General features: G+C 45.6%; 1 protein-coding gene across 1 annotated transcript in view; it reads left to right on the top strand.

Annotated features, from left to right (window-relative positions):
• Window positions 1-2,221: 2,221 nt before the first annotated feature.
• Window positions 2,222-18,989, top strand: part of NUAK1 (NUAK family kinase 1) — a 50,395-nt gene continuing 33,627 nt past the window's right edge. The window contains exon 1 of the mRNA XM_063321092.1: window positions 2,222-2,646. Within this exon, the coding sequence (XP_063177162.1) occupies window positions 2,365-2,646 (282 nt within the window). The 5' untranslated portion in view covers window positions 2,222-2,364. The remainder of the gene's footprint in view (window positions 2,647-18,989) is intronic.

Below are 18,989 nucleotides of genomic sequence, written 5' to 3'. Positions count from 1 at the left end.
ATTTTTCACTTCTCCCAGCAGTCAAGGGCACCCCTCCTGTTCTCTGTGTTACCAGTCCTTCTCCTAGCTCCTCCTGCCTCTTGGTGCTGCTGCATCCCCATCCCATTCCCACAGCAGGTCTCCGCTCCACATGGATGTTTCTTGGGGGATGCTAGTATCCCCCAAGTTTGAGAAGAGCTACATAGGTAGGTTTCCAACTGGCAGCACAGAAGGCAGCCAGTGCACTATCAGATCTCCCTCTCCTGTACCTTCAGGTAGCCTGAGCACTGCTCTATTCTGTGCCAGCTGGCGGGAACGCAATAGCACTCCAGAGCACTAAAATAAAACAAAAAAACCCCCATGAAAGCTAGCGATGCAGTCTTACTTATTACAAAGAGAAGGCTACAGCATTTTCGTCCTTTCAACAATTAAAATAAAGTAAGCGCCTACAGGAAGAAACGGCACTCTTTTTTTTTGGTATAGTAACAGAGTGAGTCTTCCCTTACCCTTTCTGCTTTGGAACAGCCAGTTTGTGGTGCACTCTGTGAAAGAGATGTTAAATTCCATGCTCCAGGACTTAAACCAGTACCTGGTTCCCAAAGGTCAAGCACCTAATGTGGGAGGTGATACCTCTCTCTGGACACTGCAGGACTCTCTCTGTCTTCTTCAACATGTGTGGCGTGGTGCTGGCTCCTGCCAGGAACAGGGTACTGCACTGGACAGGCTTGTCTTGAGCCAGTTGGGCGCTTTTGCTGATCCTAAAACAAAGGTGCAGAGATGGTAATTACAGAGAAACTTGTGTTTTCAAGTTCGTCAAGTCAGAGGGGCTGAGGCTACAACCTCAGTGCAGTGCATTCACTATCTCAGGAAGAAACCTCAAGGAAGTCTAGCCTTACACACTGGCCCAGCAAGTCAGAGGAACCGAACGAGAGCCCTCACCAAAGCCAGTGCCTGGATATCACCCCATCACCTTGATGCTCCTATGAGTTAGTTCCCTCTGACAAACTTGAGCTTCACAGGAGCCAGCCATTCCAACCAGTAGAGCACATGGAGCAACCTCTGCATTTAACACTTCCCCAGTGGGACAGAGGCACGGGGCTACCGAATTCCTAAATCTTGTGCCTCGACATTGCTGTGAACCCAGGATTTCAGAAGGCCTGTGCATTACCCTTGCAGAGCAGACAACCCCCACTGTAACCCCCACTGTAACCCACACATTAAGGACAGTCAGTGGGAGGGAGGCGCTGAGCCAGGACTCTCACATAAAGGCCTTTGCGTCGGTCCAGCAAACCAGCCATACTGGAGCATGCCAAAGTGCTTTCACCCCACGCCAGTTTCCCATTTCTGCTACAACAGAGACCATCTGCCTTTCACAGGCATGGGCTTGGGGGTGGCTTCTCTTCTAAAGGAAATTTCTGCTTTGTCTTAACCCTGGCAACAATTTATTTGTCTGCATTGGCTTAAGTTTTCAAGACGTCTTTGAGAAAGAAACAACCACCTTACTTTATAATGAAGCGTAAAAACGATCTGTTCATCTGTATTTCAAAAGTTCACGGAAGTAGACACGAGGGCTACCTCAGCTGTAGATCTTGGTGTGGATGCCAACCACGGCAGGACGTGGGCCGGGGAAGGTTTCTTACAGGCCAAAACCTCCATGAGTAGGCAAACAGCTCCTGCCTATGCCAAGGCCAGGCAGCGGCTGGGCGTGCCCCTGTTTTTCTGCCAGCCCCAGCTACATGGAAACCCTACAGGAAACCCTCGCCCGCTTTGCGAACGGGGAAAATTAAAGTGTTTTCTGGAAAAAACTTCCCAGACCTAAATTTGATACAGCCGCCTTACTTCGGGCCCCTGCCCGGCCTCCGCAGGTGCGCACGCACCCGAGCCGCGGGGCCGGGGCCTGCCCTCGGCCTCGCCTTAGCCCGGCCCGGCCCGGGGGGCTCAGCCCCGGGGCGAGGCCGACCCGCGGCCCTGAGGCGGGAGCAGGGGGCAGGCCACCCTCCCCGCCGCGCCGGGGGTCAGCCCCCTGCAGCACCTTCCACCAGGGCGGGAGAGCGGCCGGGGAGACCCGTCTCCTCCGCGCACAAAGGAGGGCCCGGCCCGGCTCGGCTGCCCCCGGAGCAGCGATACCCGCCGCCTGCTCCCTCCGCGACGAGGCGTCCCCCGCCCGGCCGGGGCGGGGCGGGGCGGTGCGGAGCGGAGCGGGGCGGGGCGGAGGAGCCGCCCCACGCCTGTGCGGCCGGCGGCGGGGAAGGGGAGGAGAGCGGAGAACGGGCCGCCGCCGCGCCCCGCCCCGCCGCGCCCCATGGTGCCGGCGCGGCCGCCGGGCCGAGGCAGAGGCTGCGAGGCCGGCGGGGCGCTCACACACCGCGCCCGCCGCCGCCGGGCATGGAGGGCGCCGAGGCGGCTGCCCGCGGCAGTAGCAGCCCCGTGCAGCCCCGCTGCGGCTCCGGGCCGGTCGGTGGCGGCCAGGCGGCGGCGGCGGCCATGGAGGAGCCGGTCGGGGAGGCTCCGTCCCCGGAGGTAACGGCGGCGGCGAGGAAGCAGCAGGGGGTGAAGCGGCATCACCACAAGCACAACCTGAAGCATCGCTACGAGCTGCAGGAGACCTTGGGCAAAGGCACCTATGGCAAAGTCAAGCGGGCCATCGAGAGGTTTTCTGGCAGAGTGGTAAGGCAGGCGGAGGGGCTTCTCTTTGCCTTTTTATTATATGTACGTACGTGTGTGTGTCTGTCTGTCTATCTATCTATCTATCTATCTATCTATCTATCTATCACTTTTCTTTCCAACACCGACTTGGGAAGGGAGCCGGCTGGGTGCATCCCTCCATCCCCGCAGGGACCCGTCGGTGCCTCGGTGCTGCTGGCAGCCTCAGCATCCCACCCCGGTTCTGGGTCCGGGGCTTTGTTTGGGGTGCAAATCCGATAGAGAAACTTTTCTTTTTTTTTTTTTTTTGGGTAGTATTTTAATAACACATCGTTACATTTTTAAAAGGGTGGGTTATTATTGGAAAAATAGGGTGGCTTGCTGTATTTGTTTTGTTTCTACACGTGGGTCCGCTGTGAACGGTTATTCTTTCCCCACTGGAAATTTCACGCTGCAGCGAAACCTGTCACATCCCTCGGCTAACCTCACATCCTCCAGCTGACCAAAGCTGCTCACAAAGTACAGTCAGAAGGGCAAACGTCGGTTCTCCGGTTAAAAATGCCGTGATTCAGTCGTACTTTTGTGACCTGAACTTTGCTGACACCTAAAAAAAAAAAATAATAAAATGGCAGGGACTGCAACCCAGCCCCATTGGTTTTTTACGATCCGTTTCACCGCTCGGCGGTGCCGGCTGGCTCGAGACTTCAAGCAGCCCGGAGGTTGTCCAGCAATAACTCAGCTTCAGCATTTCCTCATTGGCACAGCGCTCCAAGCGGGGCGCAGAAATGCAATTGCAGAAATGTACACATTAGTCAGAGTTATTGTCATTTTTCCTTCCCTGAAATATGTAACTATTCACAGAGGGCGAGCGAGTGAGAGACAGGCATTGCATTAAAGGCTGCCCAGAGAAATAGATGCTTTTCTAAAGAGGTCTTAATGCTGCTTTTCATATGAAGTAGACTAATTGAGTTTTCACTAGACTTCATCTAAAAGCAAGACATTTCCCTAGTGACGTTACGGGTTTTGTCTCATTTATCTTTCCCTTCTGGTTGCCTGGAAGCTCGATGCTCTCCAGAGGCAGAAGTGACTGTAAAACAGAAAATGAAATTGCAGATGCTGTGGTTTTAATAAAGGACACTTACTTTGCAACTAAATATCTTTGTGTCGACAGTGAAAATGAGAGTTTCAGCCAACTTGTAGAGTCATATCATGTATGCTTTCAGTTTATTAGCTCATTTGGAGGCTGGCTAAAGAGAAACCAGAGATGGACATCTCTGCACATGCTCACTCCCAGTCCATGATTTTTAAAGTTTGCTGCCTTGGCTGTTTTACAATTTCAGGCTAACAAAAGCTCTGGGGCTATGTTATATACTATTATTTTGTAAGCAGATTATTTTTGAGGCGCGTTACAAAATGTAGCAAATAAGCAAATACATTGAAAACACCTTTTTTAACAGACTTGACCAATTAAAAAAGAAAAGTGACCATATTGTTAATGAGATTTGGTTTTGGGAAGGGCCCTCTGAGACGAAAGGATGTAGCGTAGCTGTGTATCTCCTCTTAAGTTAATAATACGCATGGTCTTTCCGTATTTTGCTAACTGTCAAGCACTTCAGCTACACAGCTAAGGATACTTAGATGATACAGTCTGAACTAAATTTTTACAGCTTATATCTTGAAAGGGAGAGGGTGAAAATCAGAATACCCATGCAATCTTAAATGCAATTAAATATTACACTTGCTCTATCAGCTGGTATGTAGAAGCTAAACAAATCCTTACTGGGGTGTGAGTTTTACACTGTAGTAATACAAGCATTGGCGTGCGGCATTTTGAAATTATTAACTAATTTGCAGGCAAGTTCTGGTGTAACGTGTCTGCTTGAACTTTTAACATCTGTGAGCGTATGTAAAATATCCGCGTTTTGTCTGCTTGCAGAATAAAAGCTAGTTGTCAGGAATCCAGCCAGACCTAAGTGAATGGAAAACGCTGCTTGTTTTCTGACGGTTCCCTCGCCTGGCTGTTGCAGTGAACACCGATTGCTTTCTGGGGGCGAGATGAGGGCAGCAACAGGACGACTGATCAGAGAGGGGCAGAGTTTTCCCTTTAGATTTTTCCCCCCAGCCTTTCTCTTCCCTTTCCCCTCCTCAGGTCTTATGAGTGGGCAGCGTTTGCAGCGTTCATGAGCAGGTTGGACTGGCCGGTGCCGTGTGTCCAGCAGGGGATGCACAGAGCGAGCGATGCGGCCGGCACGTCTCTTGCACCAAGTCCAATGCAAATCATCTCACAGCTGGCAGCGAGGTAGCCAGAGTCCCAAGGTCGCTCTAGTCCAGTCTGTTTGCTTCCTATCCTGCTGCTGGTTTAGCTAATCATCTTTTTCTTTACTCAGCGGTAAGCAGGTATTTGCAGCTGTATGGTAACAGATTGTGAAGCTGGACCTTGGCAGCGGCATTGTGTTCCCAGTCATCAGCCTTGTCCAAGAGATTCTCCTATTTGGCCTTTCTGCTTTCTTGTTTGTTAACGCTCTCTTTAGCTGTACGGCATTTCATAAAGATATTTGCATGATTAGCCCGGCTTTTACTATGAAGCACAAACTTTGGTTTTGTCATCATCTGTATAAATAGAGAGCTCGGGAGTGAAATAGAAATCGGCAGATTTGAGTTACTGAAGCAAAACCAAGGTGAGAAGACAGTTCAATCCAAGGTACAGATGTGCTTCAGTCCTGTGCCACTGGAAATCAATAGCAGGATTTCTGTTGACTTGAATGAAAGTAGTATTTGGCACTTATTAACAGGTTGCAGGTTTATTCACGTTGTTATAGTTTCTTTGTCTTTCCTCTTAGCTCAGTGGAACGTGATCATAAAGCTTCCTGCCATAAAGCTCCGGGGTAGATTGCATGATACATTTAGTTTGTTATTGGAAACAACTTGTGTGAATTTGTGTATTAGTTACCGCACTGACTACAGACAGCGTTGCGTACTTCACAAAGCAGTTAAAATATTGCCCACCATATGACATATGAGGTGCCTAATTTTGCCAGCAAGATTTCCTTCATTAGTACTGGCTCAGTATGCACTGTGTAACTTACGATATTTTAAATTAAGGCACCTGTTAGTAAGTGTAAGGATGAAGAGATGATATCGCAAGCCTGTGAAGTAACACTCATGTTGACATTTCTGTGGGTGTTTTCTCCACTTGTCATCTTGCACATGTTAAACCGAAGAACCGAGCTTTTGTTCATGTTATGTATTCAATGTTTGTTAGCCAAGAAATCCACGGTTACACTTATGTCAGCCTTAGATAAGCTGTGTATTGACTGCTGCTGGCCAATCCCATGGATGGTGCATGAAGACGGTAGATGCTGCTGGGTTTTCTTTAAGTGATTTCACTGGAGTAAATACTCCTTATAATGCAACTTTAAATTACAGATAGGTGTTTTCAGACATGTCTGTCTTTTCCTGACATTACGCAGAAAGCAACGCCTGGATACAAAAATACATTAATGTTAATTAAATTATTGTTAGTAAAGGAGCATGGAAGACACCAGGTAACCCCTGTTAGGCTGCCTGGAGCACTCCCAGCAGAGTTTAAGACAGGGGTTTGATACTCTGGCTGGTTCACAGCTACCTGTGGGTGCTCTCCATCGAGGTGACCTGCTGGGAGTCATTTGCTCTCCCTGCTGGACGTGGAGCTTGCAAATAGTGCTGGTTGTTTGTTATAACCTCTCATGAAGCATCCTGTATTATCTGCCCTTCCTTTTGGTTACCATCTGTCCTCAGGAGAGATTTGGCCGTTTGCAAAAGCCAAGAGCTCTTCTTCCTTTCTCTCCTTAGGCTACACTTGGGAGGTGATGGGGAGTAGCTTCAGGGGCCTCCCCTCCGCTTTCACCACCCTCTCTCCGCCTGAGAGCCAGGACATCTTTTCTTCCTCCTCACCAGCAGGTGGAGGAAGCACTATTCTCCTCCAGCCGTTCCTCCAGAAAGTTAATTATTTTGGGAATTGATGACAAGCTGTGGCCCAACATGAAAAGCAGGCATGCGGTACATATTTGTGCAGGCGTGCTATGTGCGGTGGTGCATGTTATTTATCTTTTTTGCATACATGTGCAGGTAGAAGGATGTTGCTAAGTGAAATGGGTTTCTGAATTAAAATCTTGTAAAAAAAACCTCCAAACTTCAGAGCAACAGAAATATTTTTAGGTGCAACTTGAGTGAAGATCTTTGCTTTGAAATAGCTCTGCTTCATGATGCTTTTGGAGACTCACACATGGTTTTTGAAACCCTGAAATGGCAACAGATTACATGAAAGGAGGACCTTTGCTTTGCTGATTGTATTTCTCTGTATCATGACACAACCAAAACATGAATACCAACAATGACAGCTCTGTCATGTCAGTAATTAAGGCCTTGTTGGCCACACAACCATTTGTTTGTTTGCGGTGTGGTTTTTAAGGGTTCCAAATAACAAGATAAAAGCGTGCTCGTTGGTCGGTGGGACGTTTTTCCCTATTCTCTTGTCTGCTTTGCTGATATCACAGAAAAAGTCAGTATTGTCACTCTTCCCTCTTATGCGCGTGAATTCTCTTATCTTTAGTGACATGTTAAATTTACATTTTTTTTTTCCTGAGAACTTCTGCTTCAGTTAGCACCTGGGTCACCACTTAATATTGATTTTTGTCTTGATCGCTCAGCGTGTATCTTATGCAGCATAGTGTCCAATCTGATGCAGAACTGTTTTTGGGGTTTTTTTGAGGTTCTTTGTTGTTCTTATTAAGATATCTTCCTTTATTGTAGACACTGGTGGAAGTATCTACACAACACTGCTGTGATGTGAAGTGCTTGTACAGTACTTTGCACAGCAGGATCCTGATTTGTGAATGTGGCTTCCACAGCTATGATAATACACTTGAATAATAGTAACAATGGCTTGTATCGCTACCCCGTTTTATACATGAGGAAGAAAAACTTGCCGATTAAAGACAAAATCATCAGAAGTATCAGCTAGTTTTGAGTGCACGACCCAATACCTGATTTTTCCAGGTTTGTAGAGTACGTAACGTGAGGGTCCAACAGATGACAGCCTCCTCCTACAGAGCTCAGTCTCTCCTGCCTCCTGGGCTCTCTTTTTACCCTGTGCTTTTGTCCCTGTGTGACATTCAGCTTCGGTCTCCATTCCCGGCCTTTTGTCCTCTACTTGCGCTGCTGCCTCTCGCTGTGTTCTGTGTGCCAGCGCTGTGACCCGCTCAGAGGCTGCTGCCTTGCTCCCTGCTTCTGAGCTGGTACGTGCCAGCAGAATCTGTGCAGCCTGGGGCGGGTGCTGCATAGGCCTCTCCTGCTGGGCAGCACTTGCATGGGGCCAGAGGTTCCTCATCTGAAAAGGGATTCTTGCAAAATATATATATATATATTTAAATTTTTTTTAAATGTGCGAATTGAATTCTTTTAGGGACTCATAATGGGACTAAATCTGGACAACATTTTCACAGTGCTGAAGGCATGTTAGTGAAACTCAGGTCACCCTCTGTAAAAATTGTACCAAAGCGTGGAAATTCTAGGTCTGGAATGAATAGAAGTTGGAAAGAGTATATGGGCTTGAAAACAGCTCTGCTGTTAATTTGTTATTTGTTCCGCCCTTAATTATTAGATGTGTTCTGAGACTCTGGTTTAAAAAAGAAAAATATACTGGATTGAATCTAGTGAATATTGTGGGTTTATTACAATAGGAGCTACCACCTGGTTGTATAAAATTACTGTAGTCTTCACGTAAACACTTGTATAACTGAAATGCCAAAGAAGACTCCAACATCAAGGGCTGCAGACAGAAATAACTGATTACAGCATGCAGGTCATTAGGGGAAAGGCACTAGTGCAAAACACTTGTTTTCTGCAGTGAGAATTCTTGTTGGAGAAGCAGATTTGTTGAGGGGAATGTGGTTCAGTGGTATGAAAGTCTGAATTAATGACTAGCCAGTAAGGGGTCATCTGAATGCGTTAGCTTGTCAAATCTTTTACCAAGTTAAAGAACAGCATGTTCTTTCTGAGCTTTGAGTGGACATCAAGTGATATTTCTTCAATGATGTTGGACTCTCTTACAGGTGAAGAAATTAGAAATTTCTGAGAGACTTTTGCTTCTTTGGTTTGTTGTTTTTGTTTTTTTTTTTTTTTCCTTTCCCCCGTTGGATTGAACAATTTTGGGCAAGTCAATTAACCTCACTGTGTCTCAGTGTATCCCTTTCTGAAGGGATACTACTTAATGTAGGGAAGTTAGACTAATTAACAGGGCATGTTTTGGCCTAATACATACCTAGTGTGATCCCTCTAAATGTGAAATTCACAACAGAATTTGAGCCAATGTTTATACTTCAGCCTTCAGCTAAAAACACTATAACATGCCTAAGTGTTATTACAAATGGTTTCATAGCACCATATGCTAGAGAACACAGCAGAATGGAAATTGCTTGTACAAAGTCTTTCATTAGATATGGCTAAAATATACTGCATTTTTTGGTGGCATGTGTTCTAAAAATTATTATTATTTTTCAAGAACCGCAATGTGGATTTACCATGTGGAGACAATTATTGTATATATTGTAGTTTGGGGTCATACATGTTGAATAAAACTGTGTGGAATGTGCAGTTCTTGCGAGCAATTGTTTATTCTTTACAGAACTGTAATCGTAGTTAGTCTGTGTTTTGTCTGGTAAATAAATAACTAGAGAATCTTTGCTGGAGTGAGGAATTGGGAGGAGGCACATGGGGGTTGTGACAATGCCAAGGAAGAATGCTCGATGTGGGTTGAAAACCAGTTCCAGGTATATCAGCCTTGAACACAGGCCGGTCAACGTGTGTACGGCCACGGTAATCCAAATGCAGAGCATATGGGATGGGACATGTTTCCAAAGCCCCCATACCAGGGGTTCGGAAATTGGCTGCTGACCTTTGCTTTGATGTGGGCATCTCCCTGACTCGGGTCTCCGCCGCCTGTACCATGCTTACGTACCCTCTATCTACCCAAACCAGGATGCTGACGCCAAAGCATCTCCTCTTACTGTGCAACCATGCGCCTCTCAGCAGGACACTGTTGTTCTCCTCAGTGTCGTCTTGTACGCTCTTCCTGTCTAAAGTGGGACCAAACCATATGTTTTCCGCTGCAGCCCTGGATGATGCTCTGAAGCCAGAAGCATGGGTTTTGGTGGAATAGAAGCTCTCAGCATGGATGGCAAGAAGCAGCGGTGGCAGCTGCCAACTCCTCTGCTGGAGCCTCAACAGCTTCTGACCTGGGCAGTTTTTACAGCTCTGGTGTACAGTTTTGGTGGTTTGCTGTGGTTTGCTACATCGGTACTGGGTGTGCTGGCGTGTACGTCTCTGACCTACGGAGAGTATTGATCTTGTCTCTTCTTGCCTCCTGCGTAAGTCAAGATTTGTCCCTAAATCGCCCAGGCGTGCGCCTGACACTTCATAGAAACAAAACTCTTGTCATTAGGCCCTGATGGGTTGATGTACTTGGGACAGTTGGTATGTCAGAGGAAATGTTGCAGATGAAAAGGTCTTTGACTAAATATGCAAACGATATTTGTCAGCTTTCTCTCAAATATATTCCAGCAGATGTGGGTACCATGTGTGTCCATTTAATAAACTAAACTCAAAATAATTTCCACTTTGCTCGATATATGGGGAATAGCTGAGGGGGGCGGGGAGCGAACTACAAAGCAAGGTAAAAACTGCATATGTGTGTTGTTATATTTGATGACCAATTCATTAAAGCCATAAGTGTATCCAGGCTTTCAATAGTGTTCTCCTGCTGTTGCTTCCTGTACTCCCTGGCTACAAAATCAGTTTCTATGGCTCTCATTTGTCTTACCCACATGAAAGACTTCGAGCATCTGCAAGTTATGATTTGAGAAGTATCTGCTTTTAAACAGAATATATTTATCACCGTGTCTTCACGGGCAACGTGGTACGTTGTATAAATTAGGAGATCCTAGACCTTTGAACACTAGGGGGCTGGGTGAGATTCTTCGTGAGCGTACGGTGTCTGGCCGTACCCATCAAACATCCTGGACCCACACCAAAAATGCCAGATGTTCAATGGATGTGGAGGCCTTCCCCTAACCTTTGCTGCATGTTGCAAAGGTGGGGAGGGTGAAGGGGATGAGGCTGTAGCTGTCCCTTGCTTTTGTGCTGTTTCAGTGCGCTCCTTGGAGCTCAGTATTTTTTATATTTTGAATGAAAGACCATGGATGAACCCTCAATTCAGCCTGTTAACTGATTGCATGGTAGTGTTCCCTGACTCTTCAAAAAGACAGGTGGGATTTGCCTCTTGCTCTGGTGGTTTATGAGACATCAGTCATTAAAGCTGCCACTGGCCCATGATGGGATGCATGTCCTGGGTCTTGCTCAAGTGTGACCTTTTTCAGGCTCTGTTCTTACCAATGGAGGAAAATAATAAAATACTTTAGTGGGGGTTCCTTTCATTTGAAAAAATCTTGGCCACACAGTAGCTATGGGAAAGGGGGTTGGCATGGCTGGCATGTTTGAAACCATACTGGCCAGTTGTAGGTGAATGCAAAAATCACAAAATAAACACAGATCTTGTGGCTTATAAGTATTAAGAAGACAGCTGAGGTCACCTAGGTTAATGTACGACCAATGTAACTTAATTTTTGGATGCCTCCTCGGCTTTCCTTTCTCCCTGCTGGCGTTTCCCACCTCACCTCAGCCACACCTCCAGCGTGGCGCCCAAGGCCCTTCCCTTTGCCATTGGGTCCCCTGGGATGCTGGCCTGGTGAAGAGGAGTGTCTTCTGTGCCTTGCATGGGGCTGCCTGCCTCCATGACGAAGCATCAGTGCTTGGCGGGCCCTCCATCCGTGTTGCTTTGCCTTTCCGAGGGACATCGGTCTATGGTAGCCCCAGAGCCCCTCGGCTACCCTGGCTGGTGGCCTCCATGTGGGACGACTTAAGCAGAGAGGCTGGAGGAGCCAAGTGTCTTTGTTCTGAGGTCTGGCGGCTTGAGGGACTTGCAATTATCCTAATGTCTCACTGTGCCGCAGAGCTGAGTCAGCGCGCTTGGGCTTGAGTGCTGGTGCCTTGGAATAAAGACACTAGTTAAGGGATATTAGGCTTAAAAAAGAAGGGGGAAAAAGAAAAAAAAGAAATCCATTGTTCCTGTGAAAAGATACCATGCCAAGTTTGGAGACTATATTTAGCCATTCATGGGTAGATCAGAAAAATTCGTGTCCTGCTGTCGATGAAGATCTCCAAGCCCCCATATCGTATTTCCCATACACAAAAAGGCATTTCATCACTGCTAGTATTTCTAATCTCCACAAAACCCTGATGGTGAATGATACCTTCCTTTATTTGAAGTGCAAGTGTTATTTTAAAACTGAGTGTGAAGATCTTTTTGATCACAAAAGGTATCAATGAGGATTGGATAAAAATACCAGTTTGAGCCATGCGGTAACTAAGCAAATGTTCCTTTTTGTTAAACAGTGTTTTGCTGTCATTGATGCAAAAAGATTAAGTCCTTTGCACACAAGTTTGACAGAGGAAGACGGCGAAGCATTTGTTAAAAAAACAGCTCCTGAGGCTGCTTGGAGCTGTCATTTATTTGCGGATTTTTGCATCGTACAAACCAAATCTGGTAGCTTTCCCAGTGGAGTTTGTCTGGGGAAGGAGAAGTGAAGGCCAACCAGTCCCTCAGGTGGCCGGGGACATCAGGGGATGCCCGGCACAGCACCGTACTTGGCAGGGGTTTCAGCAGGGCTGTGCTATGGATCGTTTTTTTGGCATGGGTGGGAGGGAAACTGACTTTGTGAGGAGAAGAGGGGAGAGCGCAGCCGTCCTGGCTGGTGCGTGCTCTAATGCCACACGGCCTGGAGTATGAGATAGCACCGCTCCAGCGCAAGGTGAAAGCACCTGTAAAAATGCCTGCTGGAGGCAATACAAGCTTAGCCAACCTGCATAGGGATACAGCCGAGAGACGTCCACATTGCCTTCTCGGGAAGACACATTTTTACCCAGGCCTATACATGAAGCAGAGTGTCCTTCACACTCCTTTCCTTGTCATGTTTACTCTCTTTGGGGTGCCAAAATGAGGCAAAATAATGGAAGAGTCATCTGTGGGTTGAATCTCCATCTCCTCTAGGAGCCTGCTGTCACAGCTGTTCTGCAGGTGCTCAGGGGGTAAATTGTTTCATAGAATCACAGAATGGTTTGGGTTGGAAGGGACCTTAAAGATCATCTAGTTCCAACCCCCCTGCCATAGGCAGGGACACCTCCCACTAGGCCAGGTTGCTCAAAGCCCCATCCAGCCTGGTCTTGAACACTTCCAGGGATGGGGCATCCACAACTTTCCTGGACAACCTGTTCCAGTGTCTCACCACCCTCAATTTCCCTGAGGTTCATTTGGAAAGTCGCTAGCAGAGCTGGGGGAAGAGCTGAGGTTGACCGCAGCTCTAGCACTGTGCAGAGCTGAGCTGTTTTCTGGATGGGTGTAGCCATCTCAGAAAGGTCGCTCATAAAGCAAAGGTCCTCTTTCATGGCTGTAGTCACACTTCGTAAGGGATGGTGCCACTTTTTCCAAAGCCCGCCAGCCCTTGTGTCTTCGAGCCTGGTTACTACTGTGAACCACCGTTGGTCACGAATTGGTACCAACGTTGTGGACCGCTGTGTCCTCACAACCTGAGAGGAGCATGGGCCTTCAGCTGGACTGAGCAGCGTATTTACATCTAGACTAAGGACTAGCCGTCTTCTTCAATGACAGTTGTTTTTCTCTGTGTACAGTTTGAACATTTTCTACCCGCCTCTCTGTTTTAGTGAAACAAATGTGTTCTCCCAGTTCATCCTGTCTGGCGTTTCGTGATGAAAACGTGATGTAATGGGACCTGTGAAGTGCCTCGTTGTGGGCTGTGCGTTGCTCATGAGGAATTCATCGGGGAGAAGGATTTCATGCTGTACTCCTTCCAGCCTTTCTCGGATGAAAGGAAAATTCTGCAGCCGTGAATGTAACTGGTTATCATTACTGGATGTCATTACTCACTCACTCCGAGTGTAAAACAAAAAATTGCATCCCCTGTGATGTCCGTGGGTAAAATGCTGCTCTCAGTTACATTAACACTGTTGTAAACCGGAGAGTAGAGTTTGGCCCTTTGTTTCAATTGAAATATTTGTTTAACACAGGCAAGGACTAAACAATACACTTGAAAGCGATTTGTGTTATTGTCTGTAGAGCAGAGCTTGTATTTTATGAACTGGCTGATCATAAAGACAGCATAAATCATGTAAAGTATTCTCATTTACTTTTTCTTTCTTTTTTCTTTTTGCAGATGGGGCTTGTAGAGTAGAGTTGCAGTCAAATGTCTGCTCCAGGATATTTTAGTTGAACTGTGTGAGTCCATTAAACAAATGTAATGGCTTTTTGGAAAGAAGCGCTGCGTGTTTTAAACCAAATGTTTTACATAGAGAACATCTGGGTAGTTCTGGGTGTTTGTATGTAGAGCACATCAGACAGCAGCCGTAGTGAGCTCAGCTGGGAGGTTGCCTGGGATGTAGTTGTAGGATATGACAGTTCAGTTGTTATGGGGAATAATTCCTATGAAGTATTGCCATAAACTGAATGTTTGGCACAAACAGCCGTGTCTTTGTTTTACTGTACACCCAAGTTATTCTTCTTATCTGCCCAGCAAAACTCTAAACGATGTTTAAACAACCCAGTAAATGTTGGCACCTCTGAGCTGTGGCGTGCGCATTAAAGCAAACTTAAGGAAGCCGTTACCGTTAAGGGGAAATGAAGTTTGCTCTGTTTTCAACGAAGCACTATTGATTCCTGCCACGGGCAACGCAGTGCGAGTGAGCGATGAATGCAATATGTGCAAATGGTTTGTGGGGTTGAGTTGGAAATGGTCGATGTTACAGTGGTGGTGTGTGTTTTTGCTTTGAGGAATGTGAAAATGCAAACTGGTGAAATGCATGTAATTAACCTGACATTAGAGCTTATTGGGGCTACTGGAAGAACTTTAACCTGGTTAAATTAATAAGCTTCTTTTTACTTCACAGCATCAGAGGTAATATATTTCCAGGAAATGTAGGAAATGTTGAAAAACGTCTTTTTTGGGAGTCGGTTCTTAAATTATTTCTGCAGATTAACTGAGGAATGCGTGGTTCAAATGAGATTAAGGTTGTAATTTCCAGAGTAGCAATGCAGCTTCCCCTTTCAGGATTGTTTAACTAAAAAGTTAAACAAAGTGGGTTAGGCAGTCTCTTGCTCCGGTCCCTTGTGGACAGCAATTCACATTGCGCAGCACTGCTTTAATAGTCTTGCTCGGTCTGACATGATTTGTGGTATTTGCTGAGATGAATTTCTGGACCGAGCAGCGTGAGAGGGAATTGCTCCTCACTCTGAGGAAGGTGGTATGTCCAAGTCTGTGCGAAGGTCACTGGCAGGGTGAAGCGGGAGGCCTGCGCTGCTGCTGTTGCACTACCTAACAGCTTAGCTTTTGGCAAGGGGATCCCAGAAATCTGAGTGCTAACTCTCCCTTGTTCAACCGACCCTGGCCAAAATACCTGCCAAAAAAGGTGTTTGTGCGCGTTGAAGAAGGGGACAATGCTCCTGGAGATCACAGGGTCTGGGGGAGTTCTTTGCCAAAAGCTTTCCATCTAGAAAAAAAATTGTTTTGCTGTTCCTCCCTTCCAACGTTAACTCTCCCCGTAACTAGTTATAACAACTGCCAGCAGTTGTGAACTCCTCTTCTAGCAGGGAAAGCTAGAATTATGCATTTAAGGCTGCAAACTTGCTTGATCACTAGCCACTTAATTGTAGGAAAGCATAATTCATTCCTCACCCTCTCACGTCTATTCCAAGCCCAACTGGCTGGGGGGAGCAAGAGTGTTCCTGTTCCTGAGTTGCTCTCTCCACTGAGCCATTAGGGTGGCCCTGGTAATTTACTTTCAATAAATAGAAGGGAGCAACAGGAGGTTCCTCTACCTTCAGGGGTATAAACATTTCTCAGAAATCAGAGACGGATGGGGAAGAAATGTTAGCAAACTCCTTTCCTCCCTCTCTAGCAATTCTGCCATGTTCTGTCATAAATTCTAGGATAGTCCCTTCCAAAAAGGGACCATTAAGTAGGTAACGTCCAGGCAGAACAATGTAATACTGAAGCAGTGCTTTTACAAAAACAAATTTAATATTGCAAAGTGATCTGCAAGCCCTGGAGCAAAATAACCTGGGTGAGGCTTTGATACACGATTGCCAATCTTTTTGTTTTCCAAGAGTATTTTTCCAGATAGGATGTGGGTTTATGGCTTGCTAGATTCCCACTAGGAAGTGGTATTTATATTTTGATCCACCTTTGATCAATTTAGAAAAGTATACTAGATATAGGTGCTTATGATAGTTCTATCTCATTAACCCTTCTAACTGTGCTGTTGACACACATCTGTGTACCTTCTGTGACATAATCTGTGTGACCCACCATCCTTGTGCAATGAATCCCTGCTCATCAATGTTAATCCAAAAGCCTAAAGTCTATAATCTCAATTTGAAAATCTCTCCACGATTGAAAATTCCACTAGGTTCATTAGGAATTTGAGGTGGTCAAGTCAGTATAGAGTTGGGTTTTAGCGGGCATTGTGGTGCCTGAAGGTACAGACATTCTTCAAAAGAAAGACTCTTCCCAAGTTTTCCTTGTACTATTGTAATTCTCATGGTGAAATAGCAATTCCTTTTTTCTTTGAAGGCCTGCAGAACCAGGAGAGCAAAATTGAAAGATTCACACAATAGCAGGTGACTTTGCATTTGCGGCCGAAGAGGCATTGTAAAGATATGCAAAGCTCTTAGTGGTTCTGAGGCTTCTCTGAACTCACAGAACCTTTAGTGAAAGAGAGAATAAGCTGAGTTACATTTATTTACCCACAACTTCCTCAAGCAGAACGTGCCAATGAATGAAAATGCATTATCAGGTGGCTTCTTGGAAAAAACTAGTTCTAAGAAAGAGTTCAAACAATGTCCAGCCCCCTTCCTTGTTTAATGTGAATTACAGCCTTGCACTGATATACCACCTTTCACCTAAACATGTGCAAAATCACTTCAGAGACTCTGGTAACTGCCGAGGTTACCATTATTTAGCAATTATTTAGCAGCACATTGCAATAGTTTGCAGGAGTTGCTTAGAGGGTGTGAATAACCCCATTTCCAATTGAAATTATTGGGAGGAATTACAGGACACTGTCATTTTCAAACAGGAACTAGATCCAGGCGCCATGGCTTTATACCTCTCCTCTTAAGAAAGTCATAAAGGGCTTTTTCTAAGAAAGTAGCCAGGATCTTGGTTTTGCGTTTCATCCCCAAATCAGTGCCTTGAACAGTGTGCACTCCTACTTCGGAGGATTACTTCAGCGTGGTTCACTGCTTATTCACAATGAAAAAACAACGTTGAATTAAAGTCCCTCTCTGCTGCCCCAGGTTAGCATTTTGCATTACATCAGCAGCTGTGGTAGCTGTGAGATCGAGCCTCAAAATTAATGGGAAATCTATCTTCCAGTTTTTGGAGGAAGAATCTGTAATACCCATGTAACGCTGAGAACAGTAAGCTTGGGGCTTGTGAATTCTTTCACTCCTCTTTAACCTGACTTGCCAGTAATTTAATTAGTGCTAAACAGTCTGCACACAGCCTTGCAGAAGTTAAAAGACTAACTGACACAGGATTTGCTTCCAGTGACTTTTCCTCTTTTGCACATGTGCTGGATGGAGCTGTGCTGTGTTTGGAAGTTGATCAGTAATGGTTGCACAATTCTAACCTTATTTAAACTATGATATAAACAGACACGATAGAAACGGATGCTACCAGTTTTTTTCCTATGTAAAAGTGAAGTCAGCTTTTTTTTTTCTGCCTTTTTCCCCCCTCCTCCTTTTTTTTTTCCTTTTTGGTTCCAATAAAATTGTAACCTGGAAGAAAAGCAGTTAGACTTTGTGAAATCCCAATTCAGTGTAGCTTTTGGCTTTAGTGAATGTGGAAGCCAAAAATAAACATCTGCTTGGCAACTTCACCAGAAGTTAACTGTAAATGCAGTTTTCATCTTTTCAGTGAATGTGGCATTCAGTGCTGGTTAACATCTATTAAGGAGGAACGATCTATAGTTGAGGTTGTAAAGCATTTTTTTTCTTTTAATTACAGTTACGAACCTCCATTGCCTCAGAGAAATCCCCTACCCCAGTTGCTTTCCAGATATAATTTCTGATGTGCCAAAATGTGAACTTCCCTTGAAAGCTTGAAGGTAGTTGGATGGGATATTTGTGAGTTATTAGACTTTGGGAAAGAGATGGTCTTCCATCCATCTGTGCATGACAGCCCCAAAACTTCAACTTGGCCTTTTTTTTTTTCTTCTCTTTACTTTAGTCCTTCGGAATTAGATCATAACCCTGTTTTTTTGCAGACTGAGTTATGAACATTTTAAAGCATTAGATATTGCGTGTTTGGATATTCAGAAGGCTATAGAGTTACATTTAGAAGTGAATTAGGAAAAATGTAAGCAGTCCCACTCTTTGCTCCAGGAAGGTGAAGTCTCCGCGTGACAGGGACTCTCCCAGGATGCTGGCCATGGGCTCCAGTCCTGGCAGCCACGGCTGCAAACATCTTTAATAAATTCGACTGATCAGATCTCTGCTTTTCAGCAAATTGTTTGCAACCTCTGCTGCTACCAGGGCAAATTCATTTCACTGTGGAGCAGGGAGGATTGAAGGGGCTGCAGATTTGCGGTAACATGCTACTGGGACAGTGGGGAGGGGAGAGAAGGGGCAACTTGAGGCAGCATTATGGGAAACGCTTCGTTATTGCTAGGGATGGTGGTTACTTGTAGGATCTTTTTTCTAAAACTGAACAGTACGATGACTTGGAACTTCAGTAATGCTGTATGAAAAACTTTCGTTTTGGGAAGGGAGAAGTTATTTTGGTAGATTTATGACATCTATCAGTGAAATGTCCATTTCTGAATTCTGCAGCTGTCCCTCCTTCTCCCTGTTTTCAACATTTCACTGCCTCACAATGAGGAACCAATAACCAGGTTGCTAACTTGTGTTTTTAGATGCTGCTGGAAAACAGATCTATGCTAAACTAGATGGTTTTTTTTTTAAATTCCTAGTGGTAAATCAGTCCTGAAATGCTTAATACAGAGCTGTAAGATCCGTCTGGTAGTAAGGATGACTCGAGGCCAGGATTCTCAGTGTTAAATGAAGAAAGATCTGTCAGGTAAACTTATCAGAGGATGCATGGTATAAATACGCCAGACTTCATATACATAGCTGAGGTTAGTGGGTACCAAACAATGAAGGGATGTAAATTTTCCAGTAAGGCAGTAGTTACTCAGGAAAT

Source organism: Chroicocephalus ridibundus, chromosome 1 (genome assembly GCF_963924245.1).
Source record: "Chroicocephalus ridibundus chromosome 1, bChrRid1.1, whole genome shotgun sequence".
NCBI lineage: Eukaryota > Metazoa > Chordata > Aves > Charadriiformes > Laridae > Chroicocephalus > Chroicocephalus ridibundus.
This window is presented reverse-complemented; position numbering and strand designations above follow the sequence as displayed.